The 25,088-nt window shown below is 47.0% G+C and overlaps 1 protein-coding gene across 1 annotated transcript in view; it reads left to right on the top strand.

Moving 5' to 3' along the window:
* Positions 1 to 681: 681 nt before the first annotated feature.
* The window catches only part of DYSF (dysferlin), a 211,045-nt gene continuing 186,638 nt past the window's right edge, over positions 682 to 25,088 (top strand). Inside the window, 1 exon segment of the mRNA XM_031949204.1 lies at positions 682 to 1,173. Within this exon segment, the coding sequence (XP_031805064.1) occupies positions 1,086 to 1,173 (88 nt within the window). The 5' untranslated portion in view covers positions 682 to 1,085.

The following is a 25,088-nucleotide window of genomic DNA, read 5'->3' as shown; positions in this document are numbered from 1 at the left end:
CCTTACAAATCTTACCATCCTTGTTTCAGGATTGGAAGAGACTCGGAAATCATTTGGTCCAACTTTTCATTTTACAGAAGAGCAAGCCAAGGGCCGGTGCGTAGAGGGAGGGTCCCCAGGCCGGGATCCCCGGGTCACCGGACCTTGTCCACCTTGTCCCGAGTCCTCGGGACTCGCCCGAGCCCACACAGACCCCGAGCCGCAGAACTGAGATTGGAACCCAGGTAGTATTTCTGTGGCACTCTGGGGATCACAAAGCGCTTTACAAAAGCTCATATTCTTCTCATTTTCGCGAGGCTTCCCTGACTTCCCAGCTGTCTGTGATTCCAGGACTAGAATTAGAACCCGGGGCTTCTGGCTCCGGCAAATCCAGTTCCCTTCCTAGCAGGTCATCCATCCTTGCCATCCTCCTCCTCCTCCTCCTCTTCCTCCCTCTCCCAGTCTCTAAATGGGCGGGGTCAGTTTAAGACGTCAGCTCCCCAAGGCCGGGGTCTTGGGGGCCATCCTCAGTCATCGGACGTTCTCCGTGCGGCCCCTGGACCCGACGGCCCCCGTTCCCTTCCGGGGCAGGGGAGCACCCCCCGCCGTCCCGGCCCCCGGAGAACGGAGGCTGCCCGACACTAACCGCGACCCTCTCCCCTCCTCGCCCCCAGCCTCCCTGGGCCGCCCCTGGGAGGGGCCCCGCCTTTAAGCCCCGGCCGCTGCTTTGCGCGGTGACGGCGCAGGACCGGGCGCGGGACGCAAAGTCCCCGGGGAGAACTTGGCCGCGAGCCCCGGCGCTCGGGCCGGCCCACGCCCGCGAGCCTGGGGAATGACTGGCGAGGGCAGGGGCCGGACCCGGCTCCCTGCTGACTCAGCGCGCCCCGGCTTCCCAGCCCCGGCCGGGCCGCGCACGGCCCTTAAAAGGAGTCGGGCTCCCTCTCGGGGCGGTCGGGCAGCGGGGACCTGCCGGGAGCGAGAGAGCCGGGCCGCTCCTGCCCGGGAGCGCGGGGAGGCGCCGCGGACGTCCCCGGAGGGGCCGGGCCGGCGGGGCGGGGGCCGCGGGGGCTCCCACCGCCTCCTGCGCGCCCAGCGGCGCCGGCAGCATGCTCCGGGTGTTCATCCTCTACGCGGAGAACGCCCGCACCGGGGACAGCGACATCACCGACGCCTACTGCTCCGTGGTCTTCCAAGGTGAGCGGCCGGCGCGGGGAGCGGGGCGCGGGACTGCAACCGGGGCGGGGGGGGGGGGGCTAGGAACGAAGGAATGCGGCCAAGGTCACTCAGCTAGTGGCGACTGGCGTGTGAACCCGGAGCCCGGACTCCAAATCCAGCCTCGGACGCCCCCAAATCCAGCCTCGGACACCCCCAAACCCAGGCTCAGGACGTCCCCAAACCCAGGCTCGGACGCCCCCAAATCCAGCCTCGGACACCCCAAATCCAGGCTCGGACGCCCCCCCAAATCCAGCCTCGGACACCCCCAAATCCAGGCTCGGAGTCCCCAAATCCAGCTTCGGACGCCCCAAACCCAGAGCTCAGGACGCCCCAAATCCAGCCTCGGACACCCCAAACCCAGGCTCGGACGCCCCCCCAAATCCAGCCTCGGACACCCCAAATCCAGGCTCGGACGCCCCAAACCCAGCCTCGGACACCCCCAAACCCAGATTTGGACACCCCTAAACCCAGATTCGGACGCCCCCAAATCCAGACTCGGACACCCCAAATCCAGCCTCGGACGCCCCCAAACCCAGCCTCGGACGCCCCAAATCCAGCCTCGGACACCCCTAAACCCAGATTCGGACGCCCCCAAATCCAGGCTCTTACCCCCCAAACCCTAAAAGGAAAGACACGAAGAGTTCACGAGACTGGGAAAAAAGGTGGAAGCCCGCGGGAGCGAGCCAGAGCGAGGTCCGGGGGGAGGCCAGACCCCGGAGAAGGGCTTCCGGCGAGCCGGGCAGCCGGAGCAGGTGCCCGCGCGAGGCGGGGGGCGGCAGGCGCCGCTCTGCCCAGGGATGCTCCGGACGCCCCTCGCTCCCTCCGCACCGCCCGGGACCGAGGTTATTTATAACTTCCGACTCGTCCCCATCCCCCTCTTGGGTCCACTCCGCTCCTCTGGCCTCTTCTGCCTTCCCGGGCCAGGCCGAGTGACTCAGTCCCGTCCCAGCCCCCGAAGGTTGGTTCTGAGACCACCCCGCAATCCCCGAACCCCGCGGCTGGGGCGGAACAGAGCTCGCTGCTAGGCAGTCTCGCCCCCTCCCGTTTGAAACCTCCCCGAGGGAGGGGCCGCCTCTCCCCCCAATATTGGGGGTCCCCATCTCCCCGCCCAAGCTGTCCCCGGGAACCTTGTCCCCGAGCGGGGCGAGTTAGCAGCGGGACATTGCAGGGGGAGGCTCGGCCTGGGGACTGCCTCGGGAGCTCAGGCCATCCTGGGCTTGAAATCGGAGGCGCCCCTTTTGGAAGAGACCTTGAGGGGCGGGGGGTCGCTCGGGGCTGGCTCTGCCGATTCCAATGGTCCTCCCCCATACACCTATTTTCTCCTGGTCATTCTCCCTTCCCCCCTCCCCCTTCCCCCTGGGCTGAGTCGGGGCCACGCCCACCACGCTGGAGTCTGCCTCAGGCTCTGGACGTTTGCTGGAAAACGCAGAGAGATGCTCGCTTTCATTTCCCTAATTATTAAAGAGCCAAGCTGCTCAGAAAGTAATTGTTTTAGTTAATGGGCCCTTTATTTTTCTTCTACACGGAAATGGATTAATAACTTAAGCGATTTTTCATCCTAGTAACAATAGCAGTAATCATGATGATTTTTATTACAGCTTTTTATTTACAAAGCACACACATGGGTGATTTTGCAGCGTGGACCCTTGCAAAACTTTCTGTTCCAAATCCCTCCCCCCCTTAGCTGGCAGGTAGTCCCATACATCTTAAATAGGTTAAAATACATGTTAAATCCAATATATATAAACATTTATATCATTATCTTGCTGCACAAGAAAAATCAGATCAAGAAGGAAAAAAAAAACTGGGAAAGAAAACATAATGCCAGCAAACAACAACAGAGAGAGAGAATGCTGTGTTGTGATCCACACTCAGTTCCCACAGGCCTCTGGGTGCAGAGGGCTCTCTCCATCACTGAAGCAAGAAAGCAATTTTTAAAGCACAGCCAGTTCTCGGTCAGGGGACTGGAGATCCGCTCAGAATCCTGGCCCTGCTATTTGCTGTTTGACCTTGCACAAGTTACCTCATCTCTGAACTTGTTTCCTGCTTTATAAAATCACCGTGGGGGTGGGGGATGGACTCTGTGCCCTCAGGTCCCTTCCCCGGGAACATTCTGTGATCCCTGATCACAGCCCCCAGAAGCCCGTCTGTTTGTCTGCCTCCAGGCAGGTCCTGTGCTCATGGGGATGTTATGCTCCTTGATTTCTCTTGATGTGAAGGCTACCCAAGAACGTGCCCTTCCAGACCGCAGCAGCAGAGCCCTGCACAGGGAGGCTTTTAGTTCCTGGCCTCCGGAAAAGTCGGTAACAGTCAGAGCAGGAGGGCAGGGAGACAGCGCATCTGTGCAGGAAAGGGCAGGGGCAGGCTGGGAAACTGGGCTTCTGCGGGTCAGTGAGTTGCGTGCTGGTGGGACAGACACCTCTGTTCTTAGGAAACTGGCTTTGCCAAGGTCTCAGGGGTCTCCAGATGTGTCCTCGGGGGAGGGAGGAAGCCAGGAGCAGAGGGGAGAAGATAGTGCTAGGAATTTCCCTAGTTATCTGAAGTAGGAGCCTGTCAGAGTGGTCCTCCCTTAACACCTGCCCTTTTTTGAGGTGGGGTGTTTTATTTTTGCATGGTAATAATCATTTCCCCATTTGTCTTCTCTCCCGCTGACTCCTGCCTTGTAATACGAGAAACAGCATAAGCAACAAAGCCCCAACTTTGACAGCGTGTGACCCTCCCATTCTGCAGCCATAGTCCCTCCCCTCTTCACCCAGGGCAGGCTTGGCCATTAGTTATCTGAAGTAGGAGCCTGTCAGAGTGGTCCTCCCTTAGGAGCCTGTCAGAGTGGTCCTCCCTTAGGAGCCTGTCAGAGTGGTCCTCCCTTAGGACAGTGGAGTGCTCTCCTGCCAAGTTTTCTTCATGCAGCCTTCCATACTTGGTCTTCTCCAGTGATCATTTTAATGGAATGAGGGCTTGCAGAGTGGACGACATCGTACTTCTATAGCTGTGTGGTATCATAGAGCCGGGAAAGGGGTTATTGATCCAATCCCTTCATGTGGCCAGTGAGGAAACAGCCCCAGAAGGTTCCAAGATGGTGGGGCTGGTAAAGCTCTGATGTGGGGCCCGTTGTGGGCCAGCTGGGCTGCACGCCTTTCCGGGGCGTCCCGCTCCCAGTCTGGCCTGGGACCTGAAGCAGTAGCTAAATGCAGATCACGGGGCCTTTCAGCTGTCCCTTCCAGGGTCAGTCTGATCCCATTCTGGGCCAGTGACAGCGCTCTTGCCCCGTTCCCAAATGGGTTTCCAAGATAACTCCGGATGCCAGGCTGGTGAATAATTACCCAGAAGGCTCTGGCCCTGGGGAGACTGGTTAATGGATAACATTTCTGGAAAACCCTCTCTAGCTCCCTTGGGGTTATTATTCTCCCTTCCCTGGGTTCCACTGGAACTCGGTCTGTTCCAGAGAATCTCATCAGATCAGTCCAGGGATGGAGCCTCTGCCCCACCTCCGTACCCAACCCCCTCTCAATGCCTCCCAACCACTGAGCTGTGGAGAAAGTCACTCATTCCTGTCCCTCACCCCTTAACTCGTGTCTCTCATTTGGGCCCTGCCCTTCCCCCCAGTAAGGTCCCCATCAGCTTCCAATGGCTGCCTCTGATGTCTCAGCCTCCATTTCTCCCCAGGCCAGCCCATCTTTGGCTCAGCTGCCAAAGCAATTTCCCATATTGTGGGTCTGGCCGTGGCCTCTCCCTCATGGCCCTAACACATGCCAGTGGCTCTTTCTAAGCCCCCAGGATCAGATATAAACTCCTCTGCTTGGCTTTGCAAGCCCTTCCAAAGTCTAACTCTGACCCATCTTTCCACATGATCTCATCACTGCCCCTCCCTTCTTCCCCCGTCTAAGGCCCGGATAAACCCTGTTCCTGATACATGACAGTCCGCCTCCCACTTCTGTGCCCGGGCTGTCCGCCATGCTTAGAATGGATTCAGTCTTCACCCTCCCTTTTCAAGTCCCCAGAACCCTTCCAAGTACCCACTTCTACAGCCTGGCCAGGCCCTCTGCCAGGGCACCCCCCTCCTGTGTGTACCCACGAGCGCTATTTTTTTCTGTGTATGTATATCTCCCCAACAGAAAGTAGACTCTGAATTCTGGGGTCGTATCCTGGAAAGTGCTCTCTTTTTACCCGCACTTTCTGTAGTTCCATTCATGGAGAACCTGCATCTGTTTTGTGTGTATGAGCATCCACACCGAGTATTTAATGAAGTGTGCGAAGGATACGAGGGAACACTAATCCAACGAGTGAAATAATCCCTGCTCCAAAGAGACAACAGTGACGTATTTAAATGGAACAGAGAATATCTATAGAGAACAGGGCAGCTGAGGGTACAGTGGAGAGTCAAGAAGTCACCTTTCTTCTGTCAATAAAAAGTTATAATTATTAAAAATTTTTTTTAAAAGTCACCTTTCTGAGCTCAGATTCTTAGTAGCTGGGTGACCTTGAGCAAACCTGTTTTTCTATCTCCTTATCTGTAAAAAAAGAGCTAGAGAAGGAAATGGCAAAGTACTCCGGTGTCTTTGCCAAGAAAACCCAAAGGGGATCATGAAGAATTGGACAACGAGTGGACGACAAAGTAAAAAGCGAGGTAGTTTGAGAGGAGTTAGCAGTCGAGGAGAAAGAAGAAAGGATTTGTGCAGAATCAGGAATCCTTGGGCTGCATCCTGAGGGAAGAGAGGGAACTCTGTGAGGAAGAGCTGAGAAAGAGAGATTCCAGCTTGGCTGGATGGTGAGTCTGGAAAGACAGGCTTGGGCCAGACTGTGTGGAAACTAAACAGAAGAACTTACATTTGTTTCTAGAAGCAATAGCAAAGTTTATTGGCGTTTATCGACTAGGGCAGCGAGATGGTTGGATGGGAATTTAAGGAAAACCTTTTTGGCGGTAATTGTGGAGCAGGGACTGAAGAGGTGGGGGGAGAGTCTAGGGTGGGAGACCATTTAAGGGGCTGTTGTGATAATCTAAGTAAGGGGTGATGGCATTTGTCCTTCGCTCTGGATGTGGGACAGTGGCTCAGGTGGCTAATGTCTTGACTTGCAAGTGAATTGGATTTAAGGGATGTCACCAGCCTTACTTTCTCCAGGGTCATCTGCATCTAACGGCCAGATCTAGGTCAGGATGACTGGAGATGATCCCGGATGCAGCGGGAGACCCAGGCCCTTTTAACCTCAGGCCTTTAACAAGTCTCAGTTTGAGAAGGAAACACCCATTCAGGGATTCAAGGCAGAGTGGGAACGATGACTGCCAGGGGAGGGAGCTGCATTTGCCTTCCCTTCTCTCCCATGTTTTGTGTTATTCTGTATCTACTTAAAACTGTAAAAGCTCCTTCCTTACAAGGGGCAGGCCTAAGTCTCTCACTTAATGGCTTTGATTGATTCCAGGAGTCTGATTGAAGGATTGATTCTGTCCCTGAGTGTTCTTAGCTAAGGAAGGTAATTTCTGTGGGAAGGAGAGGGCATAAAAGGGCTGATACGAAAACAGCGCATCCAGACTGGGGCTTTAAGTGCCAGAATGTAGAGGGAAGAATGGGTGGACTTGGAAAGGCGGGGTCTGGGTTCTAGCTCCACTTGCTGCAGGCACTTGCACATCCCTTCCCTCTCTGAACTTCGGCTCTGTAAATGAGAGGACTGGACCAAAGGCCATCAGGTGCCCTTTCACTCTATGATCCCAGCGGGAAGAGATGGTGAGATTGTAGGTCGCTCAGATTAGGAGTGAAGAGATCCACTGAGGATTTTGGAGCAGTGGAGTCACGTCATGTATGGGGAGCCATCGATCAATCAATCAGTCATTAATAAGTGCCTACTATGTGCCGGGCGCTGTGCTAAGTACTTTGGGTAAGAAAAGAGGCGCACGTCCTGCCTTCAGGAAGTTTGCAGTCTAAGGCAAATCAACACATATGTGTGTGTGTGAGTGTGAGTGTAGATATACATATATATATGTGTCTTTATATCTCAAATAATTAGCAGAGGGAAAGTACTGGAATTGAGACACCGGGGAAGGCTTCCGGCACAAGGTGGGATTTTAGCTGGGATTTACAGGAAGCTGGAGAGGAGTGGAGGAGGGAGAGCATTCCAGGCTTGGGGGACAGCTGGAGAAAATGCCGGAGCATCAGGAAGATTATTTTGGGAGCTGTATGTGGGATGCTTTGGAGAAAGGGAGAAACCGGAGGCCAGGCCCTTGAACATCTTGTTTCTCCCTCTGTACACTGAAGGGATTGCTCTGGGCAGACTCCAAGGTCACTCTAGGATCCCATGTTGGTTTCCTTCCTTGAATCTCCGTTATTAGAATGTTCCTCACCTCAAGCTTTTCTACCCTTCCGTGACTGACTTCTCGCTCTAATCTGGGTCCCTTTGGCGATCACACCCCTAGACTTTTGAAATTTGTCGGACTCTCCTTAAGTTACTATTTCTGTCCAAGGACAATCGTCAGATCATTGGGTAGGCCCTGAGCCTAAAGACCGACCTCACCGTTTCCTTTTGGATTCTTTCTGACCCGGTCAGGCCTTTCCCTTCTCATCCCCTGGATTCACCAGGTGATTTTCAAACTTCAGCTTTTTAAAGAGACTTTCCCCTGAGATGGTGGAGCCGGGTAGATGCCTTGGTGGAAACAGAGGGTTGTGGTGGCCCTTCGGCACCAAAATCGCCACCCCCAGAATTCCAGAGGAGTTATTTTTGGTGAGCCCAGACTTAGTGATTAATGTAGCTTAAATAAGAAAATGTCAGCAAAACATCACTCTGGACTGCCAGAAATGGACACCTCCTGAATATTTAGCAAGACTTGTAATAACTTGATGGTTAGAAATATAGAGAAAAAGCTCATATTCTTTCATGGAATCCTCTGAATACTACCATTATAGTCTCTCTGTTCTCCCCTTATCCCCTCCTCCTGCCACCTCCCCTTCTTCCCCAATATCCAATAAACTTTCCCCAAATTGGGTAATTTCCTTAGATGTAATTATTGGTCACAATTTTCCATCTATAACAGCTATTCATAAGGACTTAAGGATATTTTATTTTATTTTTTAAAAATTTAGTTATTTTTGCTGAGGCAATTGGGGTTAAGTGAGTTGCCCAGGGTCACACAGCTAGGAAGTATTAAGTGTCTGAGGCCAGATTTGAACTCAGGACCTCCTGATTTCAGGGCTGGGGCTCTGTGCACCTAGCTGCCCCTTAAGGATATTTTAAATAGATATCATCATCCCAAATACAACCTCTAAGCTTTATGGGATTAAAAAAAAAACTTTCAAAATATAGAGATCTAGAAGAGGAAATCACTTATATGAATGTAATAAAGTACATGTTATTCCTACTGTTCTGTCTATAATTGAATTTGTATCAAGGGATGCTTTCTGAGAAGAGATGAAATGCTGTTTCTTTTATTAAAACACAAAAAGACATTCCTGGACTCATAGTCGGAATTATGGGAGTTCAAATCCAGCTTTGACATTTCCTAACTGTGTGATACTGGGTAAGTCTTTAATTATGGCCTAGTTCAGTTTCCTCGTGTTTATATGAAAATAACAATAGTAGCTCCCTCCCAGGATTGCTGGGCTGAAGGTAAAATGAGATAAGGTTTTGTAAAGCAGGTTGCAAACCTTAAAGCATTTCTGTAAATGCTAATTTTTATTATCATCCAACAGTGCAACAGTCTATAGAACATTAAATAACAAAGAGAAACATCAGGAAGACAACTTGTTCCAGAATCATTTTTATCTCAATTTCATAAAAAAGATAAGAACCAAATAATAATAATAATTAGGATAATAATTGTTATTACTAATCCTCAGACATTTAAAAGCTGTGGGACTCATTCAATCCTGTTTGTCTCGGTTTCCTCATCTGTTAGATAAGTTAGAGAAATGGCAAATGACTCTTGTTATCTTTGCCAAGAAAACCCCAAATGGATCACAAAGAATTGTATGTGACTGAAATGACTGAACAACAACAAAGTAGGGGATTTGGTGAATTTTGAGGTTCCTTCCAGTTGTAATTCTATAATCCTAGCACTGATGTGTAAGTTATTATTATTATTATTGTGATTATTGTTATTGTCTGAGGGAGAACAGAGCAGCCTTGGCTTTGTGGTACCAACAGGGGAACCCCGGGTGCCGAATTGTGAGTCATGAAGGGGTTCAGGTTGGAGAGGGGCGGGGAGGAGGGCGAGGCTAAACACTCACTCTCCTCCCTCACAGCTTCTCCTGGAGGTCGGCGCTGTTTAAATTCTGTCTGCTTTCAAAATCCAATTCTTTTTGTACAGCAAAATAACAGTTAGGACATGTATACTTATATTGTATTTAATTTCTACTTTAACATATTTAACATGTAGTGGTCAACCTGCCATCTGGGGGAGGGGATGGGGGAAGGAGAGGAAAAGTTGGAACAGAAGGTTTGGCAGTTGTCAATGCTGTAAAATTACCCATGCATAGAACTTGTAAATAAAAAGCTATTTAAAAAAAAAGACAAAAAACAAACAAAAAAATAAATTCTGTCTGCTCAGGGAATGACTTAAATTTAGTGTGGGAGAGACTGAAATGAAGGGTCAACACTTGGAAGCAGGTGGGAAATTTGAGACTGGAGTTGGGGGTCAGAAAGCCCAGAACAGGGCTATGGGCACTAAATCGACAGATGAAAGCTCCTCATTGACTTATAGCATTTCGGCCTTCAGGACCTGGAAGGAACATCTACTTGTGATGGTAAGATCAAGGGGGTCACGGTCTCTGGGCCTGGCCGGGATCACTGGGAGAAAGCCGTAAATAAAATCAGATTCCAATCAAGAAACATTGAATAGCTGCATTTAAAATAAAAACTAACGGGCTAATATTCTTTTTTTTTTTTTTTCTTGAGAAAAAAAAGCATGAATCGTGTTAAGTAAATAAGTGTGGTACTTTCAACATGTGAATTGCACAGAAGCTAGCTGGCTAAATGCGCTTCCCTTTAACGCTGACCTTCCATTCAGATAATTTGCCTTCATCCCAGGAACTGCTCCAGCTGCTCACACAGAGGGGAGTGCCCGGAAGCCGTCCCCACCTGTTCTTTCCCATTTCCCTAATTTCCCACCCCGGCTCCATTACCCGGAGCTTTACTTGAATGACTGGCTCCACCCCTGGCTATTTTAGGATCTGGCTCTTTTTTGGACTCAGAAATTGGTCTCAAATGATAACCGAGACCTCCTCACCCTATGGTGGAACTGAAAGGAAAAACAAAACAGAACTTGGGGTCCTTGTGATTGTAGATGGGGCTTGGACCCTGGCGGGGGCCGCCCTAACCTGGTTGGAGTTCCCCCATCCCTGCCTGACCCATGTCAGAGTGCCCATCCGGTGGGGTACGTGGCCGCCCCTCCCCCAGGCACTGTACACCATTCCCAAAAATAGGCCAGGCCATGTAATGAGGGCTGTCAGTGGCTCCCAAAAGGCCCACAGAGACATATGGGGGGGGTTGTTAATTTGGATGGGAAAAATGACATCATTATTTCCAAATTATGGGTTTCTTTTGCCATCTTCTGTGTTGTATTATATGCATTTAAAAGCATGATTCTGCACGGGGGCCCACAGGCTTCTTCCACAGACCCCGTGGGGTTCCCAATACAGAAAAGGTCCCTGGTCCCTGGTGGCCTGGTCTTGGAGGCAGGGAGATTAAATCTCACCCCAACACTGTGCAAGTTAATCCAACAAGGGCCTACTGGGGCTTAGCGAGTTTCTGGATTTCTCTCAGTTCTATTGTAAAGCGGGGCAGGGAAGGAAGAAAATCTGGTCAGAAGCACAATAACGAGGGTCCTTTCTTTGTTCTCCCTTCCTACATGTTGACCTGTCGACTGCCTGGGGATGGGAGATCCCACAGGGGGAACTGGGACTGGTTGGGGGATGTAGCAAAGACGGCTTATTAAGGAGGTGCAGGTTTTCAGTACTAGAAAATGCCTGATTCACTCAGGCACTTATTTTGTGATTATTCATGTTTAGTGAAGGCTCAAAACTCCAGATCTGTCAAATGTAAAACCCTCAGCACAATGCCTGGCCCATGGCCCCTAAGGTATCAGCCAAGCCCCAGTTGGTCATTGTTTAGGCCCTGACTGACCCAAGATGGCGTGAATGGCGATTTCTTCTGTTTGGGCCGGAAACGCTGAGGGCTGCCCCCCTTTTCAGACACACCCACACTTATACAGATAAATGCAGATGTGGGAGTGTGTGAATATGTGTAAGGTGGATGGTCGCTGTCCTCTGTCTTTGAAGAGGCCCAAAATACGGGGGTGAGGACATCTCTGTGTTACAATCAAGTTATCGGGTATCTGGCTGTGGCTGACCAGACCAACACGGCTCGGAGTGCGCTGTCCCAGGTCGGACCAAATAGTCCCTGGGAAGGAACATTTAGGATGGCTTCCCTGACTGTGTGAGTGAGTGTATGTGTGTGTGTGTGTGTGTGTGTGTGTGTGTGTGTCTGTATGTGGTTGTGAGTGTGTGTGAGTGAGTGTGTTGTGTGAATGTGTGTGTGTGTGTCTGTATGTGGTTGTGAGTGTGTGTGTGTTGTGTGAATGTGTGTGTGAGTGTGTGTTTGAGTGTATGTATGTGTTGTGTGTGTGTGAGTATGTATGTGAGTGTGTGTATGTTGTGAGTGTGTGTGTGTGTGAATGTGTGTGTTGTGTGAATGTCTGTGTGTGTGTGTGTGAGTGTGTCTGTGTGTGTACATGTACACTGTGTAAAAGAGGCCTTTCTTTGCCTTCTTATCTGGCCTTGATCACTGAACGGTCATTGCCGTTCCCAATTTATCCCAAATTAATCTATCTATTCAATGCCACCTCAATTAAATGACCAAAAATTATTTTACCAAGCCAGAAAAAATAATGAAATTCATTTGGAAGAACAAAAGCTCAAGAATATTAAAGGATCTAATAAAAAATGTAGAGAAAGGAGGTTTAGCGGTACCAGATCTGAAACTATAGTATAAGGTAGTAATTATCAAAACTATCCGGTGCTGGTGGAGCAGAGTGGATATATGATCTGCACCAGCAAATGACTAGTTACCCAACGTTTGACAAGTATAAAAATAAGTGGGATAAGAAGTTTTTTTTTTGTATAAAAATTGTTGGGAAAGCTGGAAAGCAGTCTGGCAGAAAATGATCACAAACCAAAATCTTACGCCATTTATCCAGATAAGGTCAAAATGGATACAAGACTGAGATATAATGGGAGATAAAAGAAAATTTGAAGAATATGGGACATATTACTTATCAGATTATGGATAGGTGAACAATTTGTGGAAAAAAAACAAGGGATAGTATGAGATGTAAAAATTAAATTAAAAAGTTTTTGAACAAATAAATGTAGCCAAGACTAGAAGAAAAAGCAGAAATGATAGTTCCTCAGATAGGTCTCATATCTCAAATATATAAAGAACTTTCAAATCTAAGAATGTGAATCATATCCCAATTGATAAGTAGTCAAAGGATATGACAGGCAGTTCTCTGATGAAGAAATCAATTTATGATTATGAATATTATATATGAAAAAATGCTCTAAATCATTATTGGCTAGAGAAATGCAAATTACAACAGTCTTGGGATATCATATTACAGCTAGCAGATTGGTTAAAATGATATAGATAAATGCTGGAGGGGATGTGGAAAAATCGGGACTTTAAATCATTGTTGGTGGATCTGTGAGTTGATCCAACCATTTTGGAGAGAGACTTGGATTCGTGTTCAAACAATTATTAAATCGCCTGTACCCTTTGACCCAGAGAAACCATTATTGGGTCTATTTCCCAAGAGGATTGGGGAAAATGGAACAGAACCTAGAGGTGACAAAATATTTATAGCGGCTCTGTGTGTGTGGCAAAGAAGTGGAAATTGCAGGGATGCTCATTCATTGGAGAGTGGCTGAGCAAATTGTGATAGTGTTCATGGTGGAATATTACTCTGCTATAAGAAATGAAGAGCTTGGTGATTTTCAGAAAAGCATGGAGGGACCTTCGTGAAATAACGAAGAGAGAAGTGAGCGAAACCGAGAGAACATTGGATACAGTAACAGAGGATTGTTTTAAGAACAATTTTGAGCAATCGGGTCATTTTGACTGTTATTAAAACCCAAATTAACTTCCAAGGTCCTCTGAAGGAAGCTGCTGATTGGATCTAGAAAGGAATATTGCCGGGGTGTTGGAAATGATGAGCTGGTTAAAAACATGGAAAGGCTTGGACTTGGGAAGAAAGATACCCGCCGCCTTCAGAAAAACCGCGGATGGGAAGAAATGAGCTTGGTGCGGTTTTCCTATATTTGTGTAAATATCTACGCTGATAGATACTTGTGTATTTCCATCTCTTTGTATCTATGTCCATACTTAATTGTAGCCTTCTTTAGGTGGGGGAGAAGGAAAAGGAAAAACAAAGGAAGCAAAGGAAAGCTGGGTAGCTTTGAAAACAACAAGTAGAGTTTATTATATAGGTTTTCCCTGGATCCCGGTGACTCTGGAGGGGAAAGTGAGGCTGGTGATTTTGCTCAGCTGCCTTCCCTGTTTCAGCCCGATTAATTTGCAAATGATGACATCACTGAGTACCATTCTTTAGTGTGGGACACTAGAGGGCAGCGAGGGGCTGCTGAGGAGAGAGGGCCGGGCTGGAAGTCGGGAAGACTCTTCATGAGTTTGAATCTGACCTCTGATACTTACTCGCTCTCTGACCCTGGACAAATCACTTTGCCTCAGTTTCCTCATCTGTCAAATGAGCTGGAGAAAGAAATGGCAAAGCACTGGGCCAAGAAAAGCCCGGTGTCTGTATGAAGGGTTGGACAAGACTAAAATGACTCAAAAATAACCAAAAGGGTGGCTGGATCCTTATTATCGGGGCAACGAGGGGGTGCAGGGACAGCCGGCGGACCTGGAATCGGGAGGAGGGCCATCTGAATTCAAATCTGACCTCAGCTAATATTGGTGTGAGTTTGGGCAAATCAGTTAATCTTTTGTCTGCTTCCTCGTCTGTAAAATGGGAATAATAAATACTACATCCCAGGATCATTGTGAGGATCAGATGAGATAATAAAGGCTTAGCATGCTGCCTGGCACGCAGTGAGTAAAGTCTAAATGTTAACTTCTATTATCCCTCTTTTTTTTTTTTTTTAACCATGTGACAAACTGATCTTCTCTTTTTGTCACATAATTCCATGATAATTTATTCCTTTTCTTCAAAGTTTCTCATTGGTATTTACACATATACACACAAACATACGTCTCAATCATTATATACAGATATATATACGTATATACACACATATATGTAGTTTTATTACTATTACATATTATATTATTAAAAATATATTATTAATATTTTTGTTTTGACGTGACATGTAGTTCTTTCTATAATGGTTCCCCACCATCATCTCCTTTTATTCTCAGAGAGCCATCCCTTATCATATAGAATTTTTTTTTAAAAGAGGAAGGAGTTCAGATAAACAAACCAATTTATCAGAGAACATGTAATATTAAATGTGGCATCCCATAGCCATGCTCCCTAACTTCTGCAAGTGGAGGAGGGGGTCTCCTCCTGGCCTTTCTCTGGGGCCAAATTTGGTCATTATAATTTCATCGAATTTCATTTCAATTGTTTTAGAGTTCTTATTTTTTATAGGGTTGTAGTCATTGTCAGCATCGCTTTGCTCTTCTACCTTGCATTAGTTCATGTAAGTTTTTCCCTGCTTCTCTGTATTTCTCCTCATTGGTTCTACATTTGTGTCCAGTTTCCACTCTTTTCCTCTCTATGTCCCTTTGCATGATCTTCATTTCCGATTTTTAAAAATGTTTTTAATATTTTATTTCCCCTTCCCCCATTACATTTAAAAACAGTTTTTAGCATTTGTTTTTGAATCTTCAAATTCTGTCCCTTCCTCCCTCCCCAACCTCCTCTTCCCCAATTAAGAAGGCAAATAATTTGATATAGGCAATACATGTGTAGTCAAGAAAAACATTTCCATTTTTTCCCCTGAAAGAATATATCCAATTCTGCTCGGTAAGTGATTCTTGGTTTCCATATTAGTCACAGGTTAAAAAAAGAACTTGAAGAAAAATGAAGTTCAAAAAGATATGCTTTGATCTGTATTCAAACACTATCAATTCTTTCTCTGAAGGTGGATAGTGTTTTTCATCTTAAGTCCCTCAGAGTTGTCTTGAATCATTGTATCACTGAGAATAGTCAAGATAGATAGTACCTCAAAATTCTTTTAATTTGCATTTCTCTAATCAATAGTGAGTTAGAGAATTTTTTCATTTGGCTTTAGATAGCTTTAATTACTTCATCTGAAAATTGTTCATAATTTTTTTTTATCATTTATCCACTGGGGAATGACATATATATGTCATTCCCCAGTGGATAAATTTTATATATATATATATATATATATATATATTATAACTTTTTATTGACAGAGCCCATGCCTGGTAATTTCTTTATAACATTATCCCTTGCACTCACTTCTGTTCCAATTTTTCCCCTCCCTCCCTTCAGATGGCAAGCAGTCCTATACATGTTGAATATGTCACCGTATAGCCTAGATACAATATATGTGTGCAGAACCGAACAGTTCTCTTGTTGCACAGGGAGAATTGGATTCAGAAGGTAAAAATAACCCGGGAAGGTGAACAAAAATGCAAAGAGTTTACATTCATTTCCCAGTATTCCTTCTCTGGGTGTAGCTGCTTCTGTCCATCATTGATCAATTGAAACTGAGTTAGGTCTCTTTGTCAAAGAAATCCACTTCCATCAGAATACATCCTCATACAGTATCGTTGTTGAGGTATATAATGATCCCCTGCTTCTGCTCATTTCACTCAGCATCAGTTCATGTAGGTCTCTCTAGGCCTCTCTGTATTCATCCTGCGGGTCATTTCTTACAGAACAATAATATTCCATAACATTCATATACACTGGGGAATGACTTTTATTTATTTATTTTTTTATTTAATAGCCTTTTATTTACAGGATATATGCATGGGTAACTTTACAGCATTAACAATTGCCAAACCTCTTGTTCCAATTTTTCACCTCTTACCCCCCCACCCCCTCCCCTAGATGGCAGGATGACCAGTAGATGTTAAATATATTAAAATATAAATTAGATACACAATAAGTATACATGACCAAAACGTTATTTTGCTGTACAAAAAGAATCAGACTCACATTGTACAATTAGTTTGTGAAGGAAATCAAAAATACAGGTGTGCATAAATATAGGGATTGGGAATTCAATGTAATGGTTTTTATGACTTTTATTTTTTATAAATTTGACTCAATTCTCTTTATGTTTGAGAAATGTTTTATCAGAAAAAACTTGCTTAAAAATTTTTTTTTCATAGTTACTATTGCTAACTGTATTTCCCTTCATCCTATTTCCTCTTTCTTGTCATTTATTCTATTCTCTCTCCTTTTACTCTGTCCCTCTTCAAAAGTGTTTTGCTTCTGACCACCCCCTCCCCCAGTCTGTCCTCCCTTTTATCACTCCTCCCTCTTTCCCTCCTCCTTTCCTCTAGGGTAAAATAGGATTTCTATTAACATAGAAGCTTCTAAATTTTGTTTTATTCTAACATGATAATAGAATTGTTTAAAATATACCTTCCTAGTGAAGTGATGAGGCAGGATTCTTGAGGATGGTGGAAAAATGGAGTCTGTTTATTCCAAGGTCTTTCCCCTTTTATACCCTGATAACTTTATGTAATCAAAACAACACGGGGCATGTGCTAAGTATTGTTTCTTATTCAAGATCATTTCATATGTTCCTTGAAGAGTTTGGATATGGGAGTTTTGGTTTATTATCTTGTTCTGAGTGTGTTGTGATCATCCTTGTCAACAAAATCACTTTCTATGGTTTGCTCATTTCCCCGGCCTATTTCCCAACTTTCAACTCTTTATTAAAGGAGGGTTGAGTCAAGTTTTATTGGCTTTTTGCAGCTGTTGTCAGAGAAACTTTTAGGGACCAGTAAGTTTTCTGTTCTTCCAAGGTAGTGTTAAGGGCCAGAACTCTGAACTTGAAACAAAGGATTCTCACAAGGTGCTAAGTCGGTGGAATTGATAGAGACAATGGTTATCATTATGTCCAACATAATTTAGCATTAATTATTATCTAATGAGCAATCTAATTTGCTTAACAGTTTTCTAGTTCAGTGCATGTGCTTCATACTTACTATAGCTCTACAAGATTCACACCTTTGATAAGAGATCATATATAAGCTGGGAGCCTCAGCCAGGATTCAGTTGGGGAGATTCGGAAGTCAGAGAAGGCCCTGGGACGGCCAACCAGGACTGCCCTTGAGATCCAAGTATGGGCAAAGAGATTCCCGTATTCTCCTGAGGTTACTCCTCCCTGCTGTCTCCTTGTCACAGCTGCTTCTTCAGTGGCTGCCAAGGTCGCTCCTATATGCTGGGGCCTGGTCTGTGTCAGACTGAGCCCCACCCTCACCCCGGTGCTTTCCTGCTGACCATCTAAGGTGCCTGTGGCTGAGAAATGATTTCACCCGCTCCTTTTGTGGCTTCTGCTGCTCCAGGGATTGTTTTATAGTGTTATTTAAAGGCATTCAGGGGGGTTTGGGGGAGAGCTCATGTGAGTTACTCCCTTTTCTTTGCCATTTGGTCCTGCCCATTTCTAATCTCTATTCCATCTTTAACTACCGTACAGCACACTAATAGATATTGGTATTACAGAGATGGCCCTTTGTTTCTTGGCTGCAATTTTCAGAAGGTAATTTAGCCTGTTCTCCTCCTCCTCCTCTTCAACTCCAGGATATCCCATTACCCACTGTGCTGTGTGTCCCAGAGATCCACAGAAATGGGTAACTCTCTAGTTTTCCATTTTGTTAAAATCTGGGCAGGAGACAACCTCCTTTGACACTTCCTGGGTTCTTCTGGGGCTTGATACGGTCCATATAATGTCACCTGAAATATAACCGGGACAGGATCACCAGCGTTTTGTGCCAGGGCACTGAAATCTGCCAGTTTCTTCCTGTGACAGTCCAGAACTCCAAGATTCTCCCACGGCCTGAGCCTCTCTTCCCTTGTCCCCTCCAACTCCACTGTTCCATAGGCCTGGTCTGCCTCTCCAGTTCTCCTCTGCAGTGCCTGCAAGAGCAAAGGTGTTTCTCTAGGCAACATCCAGCACCTCTCACAGCACAATTGTAATTTCTCCTCAGTATCACAGTATCTGCCAGCCCTAACATATGAAAAGACTTTTAGTTCTACTTATGAATTTGTAGGGAAGACGAGTCCTGTTTCAAAACAAAACATATCATTTTAAAAAAGAGAATTCATGTTGACATGCAGCAACCCACTTAGCCTCTGCCGTGGCACTTACTGGGTGAGATCAACACTGGCTGAATTTTGCTATCAATGAATAGGCTTCTTTGTGAGTAAGTCATTGAAAGAACAATGTTCTTTTTTTTTCTCCTAATATATTCTTTTTATTTATTTATTATTTCTTTTTTATTATTATAGTTTTTAATATACAAAGCATATGCATGGGTAATTTTTGAACACTGACCCTTGCAAAAATTTCTGTTTCCACTTTTCCCCTCCTTCCCTCCACCCCGTCCCCGAGATGGCAGGTAGTCCCATACATGTTAAATACGTTAAGTATATGTTAAATACAACATATCTATACATATTTATACAGTTATCTTGTTGCACAGGAAAGATCAGATTTAGAAAGAAGGTAAAAATAATCTGAGAAGAAAAAACAAAAATGCAAGCAGACAATAATAGAAAGAGTGGAAATGTTATGTTGTGGTCCATACTCATTTCCCAATGAAAGAACAATTTTCTAAAGGCAAGCAAGCCTACTCTCTGCTACTTAATTTTGGTCCTAGTTTATTATCTGTCAGAAGCACCCGTCTAAGATCAAATCACCGAACTGGCTGGGTGTCTGGCTTGCCTGTCGTAATCTGAACAGCATTTATTTTTCATCCACTTTGTTTTTCCAAAAAGCTTGATTGGATGAATCTCTTTTATACTGTTGTTTCACCAGGGTTCAGTGAATTGAATCCAATGTCACCTGTGAATAGGAATGCTTGGAGAACCCAGCATGGAAGTCCAGTTTTGTTTACCTTAGGACTTTACATCTTTCTTGAAACTAATGAAGAACTGTGTAGGAACATACAGCAGTAATATTCTGTGCAGAATATATACATCTCGAGCCTCTCTTTTCTTCCAAATCCTCCACTAGGAGCAGCAATTTAGAAAAACATTATTAGATTAAATCTCTTTCCCCTCCTGATGTTTTTCTCCTCAGTAACTTCCTTCTAAATACATTCTCATTAAGTAGAGCAAATCCTTTTGATTCTTCATTTTTATTTCTTCTTAGGTCAAATTGAATATCGATATTCGATTATGTCCATATGTTATATTTTATTTAGCCTTTTGCTGTGTGATGGGCTTCTGCTTTGATTTCATTTTTTTGCACAACTAAATGCTGTTTTAAATACTTTGGGGCATATGGGAACTTTTTATCTTTTATATTCTTGAAGTATATATGCCTTGCAGTGGGATCTCGGGCACAAGAGGTAGCGTTTTTAGTCCAGAATGATCGGAATAATTCACAATTCAACCAAAAGTGACTTGATGTACCGGGCAGAGGGGCAGATTTAGGTTTGTTATAAGGAAAAAATCCTCCCAAAACCTTTATAATAAGGAGAACCATCTTTAGTTGGTGGTGAGACCATGGGCTTCCCCTCAAATTGAGCAGCTACTAAATGCATTGTATAGATGCACCTGCATTATAATGGGGATTCTTGTTCTGATAGGTTTGATATATTTATATAATATATTTATAGATATACACACATACATATATACACGTATATTTATAAATATACGTGTGTATATATAAATTACCTTTCTAGAGATTTCACTTTCTGAAATCTCTAGATTTCAGTAAAATCACTTTCCTGATACTTTCTCAAATCCAGAGACAGACACTGACTGGTGTTTACCAATGGGAGGCAGTGTGGGACAGTGAAAAGTCGCTGGCTCTGGAGCCTGAGGACTGTATGACCCTGAATAAGCCTCTTAATCTCTTTAAGCCTCAGGAAGACCTGAGTTCAGATCCTTCCTTTGTCAAAGGAAGGATGTGATGCCACTTTATATTTCTCAGCCTCAGTCTCCCCATCTGGAAAATGAGAATAATAAGTCCAGTCTCACAGGGTTTTTGTCAAGATCAAACAAGATAGTATTGGTAGAGTTTTGTAAACCTTAATGTGTTCTCTATAACTCTTAGCTATTATTATTAGTAATCCTCAGTTTCCACCTTAATTTTTTTTAAAATGAGAGTTTGGCTAGGTAATTCTACCTTTGTACTATTGACATAGGCAGTCATCCCCTCTGGTCAGTCCCTGTGCATAAGGAACTTGATTCTGTTGGAGGATGAAGCAAAGAAATAAATATAGAAGAATTTGAGAATCACTGGTCTGGGAAGAACATCAGAGATGATCTAGTTCAAACCTCTTCATTTTACAGATGAGGAAACTGAGGCTCAAAGAGATGGTAAGTGACCTCCTCAAGGTCACACAAGTAATGTCAAAGAGAGAAAACAATGAAAAAAGTGGGGAGGGACATCAGAAGACTTTACCAGGTGGTATCCTCTGTCCTTACTGTGGAAGAAAGGATGGGTAGTTCGTTTGGGATATGGAGGAGGACTTGGACAAATTTGAGGAGGAGGAAGACCCAGAGAGGGTAGGAAAGGGAATAATGTGAAATAAAGGTGTGAGATTTTTGAAGATCTTTGAACGTGAGACTGAACAATTTATATTTTATCCTAGAGGTGATAGGGAGCCATAGAAAACCTTTGAGCAAGAGAGTAACATTCAGTGAAAAGTGTCAGAGCACCTAGTTTGGAATCCTGACTCTGCCACTTTCTCCATGGGCCACTTTGGGCAAGGCACTGCCCTTTATGGGCCTCCATCTTCTCCCTTGAAATAGAGAGCTGTAATTGATTGCCTAATTTAAGGCCCTTTCCTGTTTTAAATCCATTGTCTTGTGATCCTACCTGTGCTAATCTGTGCAGAATGGATTGAGCTGGGAGACCTTGGAGGCTACAGCTCAGGAGGAAAGTAAGGGAAAGAGGCTTCAGAGCTGACCCGGGCTCTTGTTAAGCCAACCTATGCGCATTAAAAATAAATTCAGACTTCCAAAGAACAGACTCACCAAAGAATTTGGTGGGGCTGCTCTGTTGTAGCCTGGGAATTTCCGGCTTGGAAAATTTTTTCCAGAGGAAAAAGGTGTTGGTAGTGGAAGAAGTATAGACAAGGTGTTAACCCCACTGATTTTGATTTTTAAAAAATTGATAAGTGCACTTTAATATAATTGGCTTCCTTTGGAAGACTATGCACTTTATTTTACTCATTGAAAAGCATTCTTCTGAGCAGTCCAGGGGCTTCACTTGACTATCCAGGGATTCTGTGACCAAGCAAATAGTAAGAATCCCGCTCTAGTCCAATATCCCCTCGTCCCCACCCCCTTTTTTACATATGAGGAAAGTGGAGGCTTACTTGGGGAAAGGACTTGCTAAGACCCAACAGCTCCTTTAGCTGCTCTGTTATACAATCAAAGTCTCCTGAAGGAATGATTTTTAATTCCTTTTAATTAATCCCAACAGCTGATGTGCATGGAGCCTTCTCCTAAGCTCTGGGCGGGAGACTAAGGTACCATTCCCTTTCTCTTGGAATTGATCTGCTCAGTGATTGTGGATCTGAGTTACACACATAATGATAAGAATATCATAGGATAAGTGAATTAAACATTTTCCATCGGTCTCTTGCCTCGATGTCCTGTTACGGAGGGTTCCTGGGGTTCTTGAAGGCTTTGCCAGAGGACAAGCTGGGGTAGGTCTTCCTATGCTAGAAATCCACATCATTTGTCAAGTTCCCACTGGACATAGCGTTCTGCTTTTTATCTTGCTCAGTTGAGGGCCAGCCAGGAGGGCAAAGACTAAAGGGATGGGGGAGCAGAGGTCCCAGCCGGGAACCAGCCTGACTCTATTCCCCCTACCCCTTCTTCCAGGTTGCCCTGTGGTACCAAGGTAAGAGGCAACTGTAGGGTAGAGAATAGAACGATGGTTCCAGAGACAGGAGCCTCCCCTACTTATGGGCTTTTGATCCCAAGCCAGTGACCTTTTATCTCTGTACCTCAGTTTATTCTAAATTGCCATCTTTAGTAATGGTGACCACCTAAGATGCACAAGAGCCGGGATGTGCCTTGGTGACGGTGATGACGCCTCCATGAACGGTGGAGATATTGCTGTGGTTCTCTCTGGGACACTCAGTCGGTGGGCAGCGAGCCTCTGGGTGGCCTGTGGCAGCTGGATTCTGCTGTGGAGCAGGCCGGGGTTAGGGACCAGACTGTGTGGTCCTGCTCTGAGGGCTAGGACAATTCGGAAGGTGATGGGGGACAGGGGGCTGCAGAGCGGATCCCAATTCGGACTCAGATATCCGGATTCCAATCTTCCCTCCGCTCTGTGGGATTAATTTGTCCGAATCTATTTTTCCTCATTTGCTAAATGGAAACAGTAACTGTAGCAGTCCCCTCCGAGGGCAGCCGCTATGGGAACCAGTGGGCATCTGGTTCCCGGCTCCTGAGCTTCTCGGCAAGCCAGTGGGCAAGACCTAGGGAAGCCCTCTGTCGTCCTCAGTTATTTTTGGTTCTGGGGGGATTTTGTGGGGGCGGGGCGGGCGGGCTTCTGGCGGGAGTAGCGGACTTTAAGCTTTATAAAGCACTTTATTGCGGCGCAGCCTCACTGGGACTGCTAGAAGTGTTGCCTTGGTCAGTCACACAGCTGGTAGCTATCAGAGGCAAAGAGCTGGATCCAGCTGTGGTGGGAGAGCCCTGGACCTGGAGTCAGAGGAGGTGGGTTCAAATCATCCACATCTGCCTCCCATTTGATGGTGGATACATCCCTTATCCCAGCAGGCCTCAGTTTCCTTATTTGTAAAAGTCATCTGAAGCAGCTGACCTTTGAGGTTGCTTCCAGCTCGGGATCCTACCCGGTCTCCTTCTCCCTCCCCCGGGCCCCTACCCCAGTCCCCAGCCCAGGGCTTCCTTCTCCGCTTCCAGCTCTCCCGATAACTTCCTCCTCCTGTGTCTATGTGTGTGTGTGTGTGGGGGGGGAGATCCTGATCTCCCCTTTAGACTCCAGGGGAGGAGGGGCGTGTCCCAGCCCAGGCTGGCCAGAGTACCCCCCCTCTTCTCTCCCCCCGCGACGCGCTTCGCACTGCACGGGCCCCCGCGGCGCTCGCGCCAGCCCCAGTGGCGAGCTGGGAGGAGGGGTACCCGTGGGCTAGGAGGGAAAGACCCCGCCCCACCTCCAGTGTCCCGACCCGGCCCCGCCCCGCGGGTGTCCGGTGTCCTCCTCCCCGGCCGCGCTGGGGCAAAGCCGCCTCCGCCCGGCCCCGTGGCTGCCCGCTCTCCCTCCTCCTTCCCTGCCCGCTGTGCCCAGGCCGCCTTCTCCCCCCCCCCCCCCCCCCCCCCCCCCCCCCCCCCCCCCCCCCCCCCCCCCCCCCAGCGCTGCCCTCGCCAGGCTCCGGCTGGCCCGGCTCTCCCTGGCCGCCGGGCTCGGGCCGACCCCGGGCGCCCGTGGCCTCCCGCGCCGGCCCCCTCGCTCCGGCTCCCGCGCCGGCCCCTCTCTCCTCGGGCTCCCCCGCGGCGCTTCGGAGCCATGCTCTGCTGCCTCCTGCAGCGGGCCATCAACCTCCCCAATGTGGAGAAGAAGGACCGGCACAGCGACCCCGTGGCCAGCCTGACTTTCCGAGGTGAGGGCCGGGCCGGCGTCCCACCCGCCCGGCCGCAGCTCCGGGGCCCCGAGAGCCCGGACTTCGGGAGCTTAGGCTTCTTCGGGAGGGCAGAGCCGGGAGAAGGAACTTGAGGCGCACGGGGTCACTGGTGGAAGGGGTCCCGGGAGAGAGAGGATGTCCCGGGAGACAGAAGAGGTCCCGGGATAGGGAAGGGGTCCCGGGTCCGCGGAGAGAGAAGGGGTCCGGGGCAGGGAAGGGTCCGGGGCAGGGAAGGGTCCGGGGCAGGGAAGGGGTCCCGGGAGAGAAAATCTCCCAGTTGGGAGATGGGGTAGCGATCCAGGTTGGGAGGAGACGGCTCAGGACGGCGACTCTTACCTGCGGCGATCCCCCCACGGGATCTGAAGGCAGTGTCGGGGCCCTTGGACTTGGATGGGCTGGGTGGGGGGGAGCGCCGCCTCGAAAATCCTGCCGAGCCTTGAGGGCAGCCCAGCCTCTAAACTGTGGGACCCCATCTGGGGGGTCCCCTAACTGAAGAGGACGCTCATTTCATCATCATTGATTTGCTTGATCTCTATGCCCATTTTCTGTACCTGTATATGCCAGAAAGATTTCTCGGGAAAAGGTGTCGGTAGTGGAAGAAGTATAGACCAGGTGTTTTAACCTGGGAGCCCTGATTTTGATATTTAAATCTGCACTTTAACATGATGGGCTTCCTCTGGAAGACTATGCACTTTATTTTATTCATTGAAAAGCATTCTGAGGCTCCAGAGGCTTCACTTAACTATCCAGGGATTCTGTGACCCAGCGCGCATTTAAGAATTCCCGCTCTAGTCCAATACTCCCTCGTCCCCCCCCCCCCCTTTTTACACATGAGAAAACTGGAGGCTTACTTGGGGAGAGGACTTGTTAAGATGGAACAGCTCCTTTAGCTGCTCTGTTGTGATTACAATGGAAGTCTCCTGAAGGAATGCTTTTTAATTCATTTTAGTTAATCCCAACAGCAGATGTGCGCTGAGCCGTCTCCTAAGCTCTGGGCGGGAGACCTAGGTACCATTTCTTCTCTCTTGGAATCGACCTGCTCAGTGATTGTGGATCTGACGGTTACACACATAATGATA

The sequence above is a fragment of the Sarcophilus harrisii genome, chromosome 2 (assembly GCF_902635505.1).
Source record: "Sarcophilus harrisii chromosome 2, mSarHar1.11, whole genome shotgun sequence".
Lineage (NCBI taxonomy): Eukaryota > Metazoa > Chordata > Mammalia > Dasyuromorphia > Dasyuridae > Sarcophilus > Sarcophilus harrisii.
This window is presented reverse-complemented; position numbering and strand designations above follow the sequence as displayed.